The 5,393-nt window shown below is 46.0% G+C and overlaps 1 protein-coding gene across 7 annotated transcripts in view; it reads right to left on the bottom strand.

Annotated features, from left to right (window-relative positions):
• Nucleotides 1-194: 194 nt before the first annotated feature.
• Nucleotides 195-5,393, bottom strand: part of LOC116847269 (whirlin) — a 92,043-nt gene continuing 86,844 nt past the window's right edge. For 4 of the 7 annotated variants that reach the window (XM_032822084.1, XM_032822087.1, XM_032822088.1 and 1 more), the window contains 3 exons: nucleotides 3,578-3,883; nucleotides 2,730-2,808; nucleotides 195-1,911 (listed from right to left, as the gene is read on the bottom strand). In XM_032822084.1, the coding sequence (XP_032677975.1) occupies nucleotides 1,769-1,911; nucleotides 2,730-2,808; nucleotides 3,578-3,883 (528 nt within the window). In that variant the 3' untranslated portion in view covers nucleotides 195-1,768. Of the gene's footprint in view, nucleotides 1,912-2,729; nucleotides 2,809-3,577; nucleotides 3,899-5,393 lie in introns of all 7 variants that reach the window. The other 3 variants (XM_032822083.1, XM_032822085.1, XM_032822086.1) reach the window with 1 other exon arrangement.

Below are 5,393 nucleotides of genomic sequence, written 5' to 3'. Positions count from 1 at the left end.
TCTCTCTCTCTCTCTCTCTCTCTCTCTCTCTCTCTCTCTCTCTCTCTCTCTCTCTCTCTCTCTCTCTCTCTCTCTCTCTCTCTCTCTCTCTCTCTCTCTCTCTCTCTCTCTCTCTCTCTCTCTCTCTCTCTCTCTCTCTCTCTCTCTCTCTCTCTCTCTCTCTCTCTCTCTCTCTCTCTCTCTCTCTCTCTCTCTCTCTCTCTCTCTCTCTCTCTCTCTCTCTCTCTATATATATATATATATATATATATATTTATATATGTATATTTTTTTCTCTTTCTCTCATTGGACTGGCGCCCTCCCGCTTCTTGGTTGCGCGTATCTCCCGCATCTTTCATAATTAATCGACGGGGCGGAACCGGCCGGAGCGGACGCGCGACTAGACATCGTCGTCGTCGTCGCCCTCGCGGCTCGGATCCCGCGCGAATATACTCCTGCAAACGTGTGTGTCGTCTGTGAGTGTGTGTGAGGTAATCTTCACGCAACACTGTGAGCATGTAAGTCCGCATTCGCTCTCGATGCATTCGCTTGCGCGTCTCCCGCGATCGCGCGCGAGGGAGAGAGCGTCACCCGTGTCCTCTTCTCGTGCGCGAGTCCCTTATCGATTAGCAGCTTTATATATTTAGTATACGTGAAACAGAGCTTGCGTTAGAGTTTGGCACATTGCACGATCTCCCCCTTCCTTCGCTTCGTGTTTCCTCCCGTCCGCCTCCCTCCCTCGCCCCCGTCTACGAAGCAACCACCGGATGCTGCGTTCGCGACGACGCGATGCCGATGAAAAATATATCGATCTTGTTGCTTTTCTCTCTCCGAGGTCTTGCCTCCAAAAGAGAGAGAGAGAGAGAGAGAGAGAGAGAGAAAGAGACGCGAGGGCATTCGCGCGTATCTCGGCAGCATCCTCGTGGTCGATCGACGACGATGACGACGACGACGACGACGACGATGATCGCGCAATTAATCGGCGAACGAACAGCTTCTCGGCCTCGCGGAGGCGCCGAGGCGAGACCGGCGCGTTGCTCGTCGCCTTCGGAACCTTCGGAATTCACCGGTCTCGGCGCTCTCGGCGGAGTGGCTACTTGCTCTTTATCGAACTGTCTGTTAGAGAAAAGTATGTACAGCGGCGTGTTATATGTGTGTGTGTATATATATATACAGTCGGAGGAATTTTCTCTTTCGCGGCGGTCGCCTTGCGCATGGTGCTGAGAGCGTGACGCGAATTTGTTCTTCGCACGACCGCCGCTCTCACGCGAGGAAAAGAAAGTGCGAGTCCGAGCGAGTGCGACTTGGACTAGAAGAGAGACGGTCCCCGGGAACTCCCTGGGCTTTCCCCGTTTCAGCAGAATTCGTGGATTTCGATATCCTCGCGTTATAAATCCTTGTGAAGCCTCTCGACGCGATCTTCCGAAGGTCCCGGTCGGAATCCGAAGGCAACACCGTTCCGCCATCTCTTCAGCGTCTCGTCGTCCTCTTTGTATCTTCCGAGCGTTCTTTTGTTGTTGTTGTTTCGTCAGCGAATGAAGTTCCCACCACCAGGGCCAGGTGAATTAGCAGCAGCTAACCAACAGCTCGGCCATCCGAATCGAGAACTCGCGGAGACGGTTAGTGGTTTGGAACCCTCTCCGCGAGGCCGAAAGTCGTGTGAATTATCCGGGATAATTCACATCGGTCTCGATCGGATTCAACGGCGACGACGCTCCTGGATCGCCGCCGGCCGAGCTCTGGTCAGGTTGGGCTACGGTGGTTCCGGCTCGGAGGTGGGAGATTCCTGCTACGCCTCCAGGAATATCAGCGCCGTCGGCTTCGGCTCCAGGTTGCTCTTCTTCGCCTCCACCACTAGGAACTCGATCTCGTTCCGGTCGCGCCGCGCGAACGACTCGGCGATCAGCCGCGCGACCTCTTGATGATGAAGTCCTGAAAACGGCACGAAATTAATCTCCTCGCTCGAAATCAAGATTTCCGTTGCTTCCATGATATCGATCTTAACTTTATTAATATTTAGAGATGAATTTTTCATTAATTGTGGAATTCTAGAATTATTTAGAAACTTGCTAAAAAAATTTAGCATCTTTGTACATTGAGAGAAGAAATATCTAAGAAATAAAAAATGTTTATTCATTGAGTACCAATAACATATTTATTTATACTGATATAAAATATTTTTCAAATAAAAAGATATACTTATTTTTTAGTGTTTAGCTTTTCACGAAAGCAACAGCTTATTCCATTTGAATATAAAAATTTAGATTGAATTAAATATGTCAGCATCCACGGAATAAATATTCTTTATTTTTTAAATATTTCTTTTCGTATACACAGTATAGCAAGCTTAGAAGTTTATGGTTGTTGATGCTAAAAGTGATTTTTTAATCAGTGTATTCTTTAAAAATTATAGAAGATTACGAGAAACTGATAGAGAACATTTTCCACTGATTCCCAGATCTCTTAAATATTAGCATTAATATTAATTTTTTATTGAGTCTGAAATTTCGTCTGGGAATTTCTTCAAGAATTATGGAATCCTTGAAGATAGCAGCGAGGATTTTTATCGTCGTTAATGCCAATAATAACATTCGTCAATAACTCCAGAATTTTTGGAAGTTTAGGAAATTATAAAAAATAGAAAGCTTGATATATTTATCAAGAGAATGCCACGAACGCTCACCAAGAAGATCGGTCGCACGATTGCGTATTAAAGATCTATTGTTCTTTTGACCTTGCTCACGTATTACCTTCAACTTTCTGACCATCGACCTCGAGGATGAGCTGACCGACTTCGAGGCCGCCAGCCTCGTAAGCAGCACCATTATCCTGCAATGAATTACCGCACGCGTTAGTCACGTTTATGGCATAATATTGTTTATGCCGTCGTAAATGGCGTCGACGATAAATTCACTCGACGCATATTAATCGGGTGTTTCGATGAGGCCGAACTTCATTTAAGCGAGAGACAGTCAAGTGCCTCTCGTAACGCGAACATGTCGTAATAATAAGATGCTTGGATGTAATGTATCTCATTAAAAAGGTTCACTGAAGAGAGAGAGAGAGAGGGGGGGGGGAGAGAGGAAGAGAGAATAATTTCAGTGTTATCATGCTACGCGACAAAATTACTGTGTAATAATTATTACATAAGATAATTAATTACATAAGATATCTCCTAAAGCTCGCGTACACTTTTCGCGCGAAACTTGCCACCTTCCCCTGACTTCAAAGATTAAGCTCCCAAACTAATTAAACGACGAAATCCTGTCGCTCATTTGGCTGGTGTCGCAAATAATAGCGCCAAGAGCGTCGTTAACTTCATTCTTAGCCTCGCTTTGACCCAACATCTTCTGACGTCAACTCGAATCTCGCAGCAGCAATCCAATAGCCTCTTAGTCTCGACCTAATCTCGCTCTCGGCCAACATTTTCCAAACTCATTTCGACCACCCCCGGACTCGTCTCGAAATCCCCCGGCACCGATTTCAACCCGCCCTCCCCTAATTCGCGATTCCTCGGCGTCGCTTCGACTTCCCTCTGATCTCCACAGCACCACCTTACCCGTCGCCGAATTGGCGATTAGTATGGAAAGATACCTACGTGTATGTTGATGATCCGGGGCAGTGGGTGCTTGGTGTTGGCGCCGCCCTCGATGGCGATGCCCAGAATCGACTTGGTCTTCCTCACGGTGATGCGCAGGTTGCCCTGGTGATCGGGCACCACCAGGGCGCCGTCCTCCTCGCGCCTCTCCGACATCTCGCTACGCGTCAGCCTCTGCACGCTGTGATGCCGGCGCGGCGGGCCCCCCGCGGTCCCACTTCCGGCGGAACCGCCGCCGGAGCCGCCCTCCTCCAGCAGTTGCGCCTCCTGCATGTCGAAGCTCCGTGAGAGCTTGTGCGCGAGCTCCTGAAACGGGTACAGCTTGCATTCGAACGGGGGTAGTTGCGCGTCAGGCCTTTCCTGCGGCCGTGTCGCCGGATTCGCGGCGGCAACCGGAGAAACTGCTCTTTTCACTGCACCTCGATTATACTCGACTCGCCGAATGTCTGCTAACACTCGGCTATAACTTCGTGAAGAAATATTATCCAATGAAGATAAGGCAAAATTTTAATTTACTTTTAAATTATCAAGTCTGCATTTCAGAGCCACTCTTGATCGCCAATTATAATTTTAAAATTTCAACTTCAACTCGCAAATTTTTCGAACATCGTGTTAAACTATCAATATACCATTGAATGTAGCGCGATTTATTTTATCTTCTGCGATCTTTTTCCCGAAATAACTTTCCAACAGTTTTCCGCGAGTTAATTTAAAGTCGCAATTTTATTCGAGCAAGTGCATGTTAATGGTTGCAGTCGCGTATCCGAAACGTCATCTCGATGCACACATACACGCACACACGCACACACACACGCACGACGACAGCACATAAGAGCTAAAAAGGCTTATGCTAGCGTATTCGCGTGCACGCTGTAATGGAAGAGCGTTCTGGTATTCCGCGAGGCTTCCGATATTAAAGTATGGAGATTGTGAACATAATCGTATTAATTCTTGTACTCTCTTCGCAATTTCAAAGTGCATTTCTCCGCGGAACATCGAGACGTAAAATGCGAAAGTGCTGATCGGAAGCTGATACAGAGAGGGAGAGAGAGAGATAGATAGAGAGAGAGAGGAAGTGTATTTAAAAATGGATGCGTTCGAAGTGCATTCCAATCATCCTCTTGATACTTTCTCATCTCGCATGCCTTATCTAGCGTGCTGGAAATTAAACGGAAAGTAATAGTATAAATCAGTCGAAAGGTATCTCAACAATGAGGTTTCTATCTCTCCTCCCCCGTTGCAGTTTTAACAGCAAACATTCTCAATAAGCCAAGAGAAACATCCGTTTAAACGGTAAAATCGAATAACACAAAGGGTACAGGAGGGTATTCCAACGGCAAAAGGACACCTCTCGCTTTTATTGTTTTGATGTTATGCTGAAGGGTGGTTCTCAACAATGGAGAAAAATCGGAAGGTGTTTTTAAACGGTGAGAGGTAACACCGGTTCGTTTCTCTCAAACACATTTTTTCTCCCGGCTCTCTAGCGCTCGATTTCGAGTCCATTGTTCCATTCCGCTTTTCCTTGCGTGCATATCACATATCACCTATGTGCATGTATGTGAATTATATGTGCCGACGCGCTAACATATAATGTACGTAAGAATACTTTGGCAGTACGTATTGACATATGTATATCACAAGAATATATATATATATATATATATATATATATATATATACATATATATATATATGTATATATACATATATATATGTATATATATATGTATATATAGATATCGAAAAATTGATTCATGCTTGCTGATAAGGCTGGTAGCAATTGGGTGTTAATAGTGCTCGGAGATACATAGTGGCG

Source organism: Odontomachus brunneus, unplaced genomic scaffold (genome assembly GCF_010583005.1).
Source record: "Odontomachus brunneus isolate Ranch 3 - 2012 unplaced genomic scaffold, Obru_v1 Obru_scaffold_076, whole genome shotgun sequence".
Taxonomy (NCBI): domain Eukaryota; kingdom Metazoa; phylum Arthropoda; class Insecta; order Hymenoptera; family Formicidae; genus Odontomachus; species Odontomachus brunneus.
Note: the sequence above shows the minus strand (reverse complement) of the source record. Positions and strands in the feature narration are given on the sequence as shown.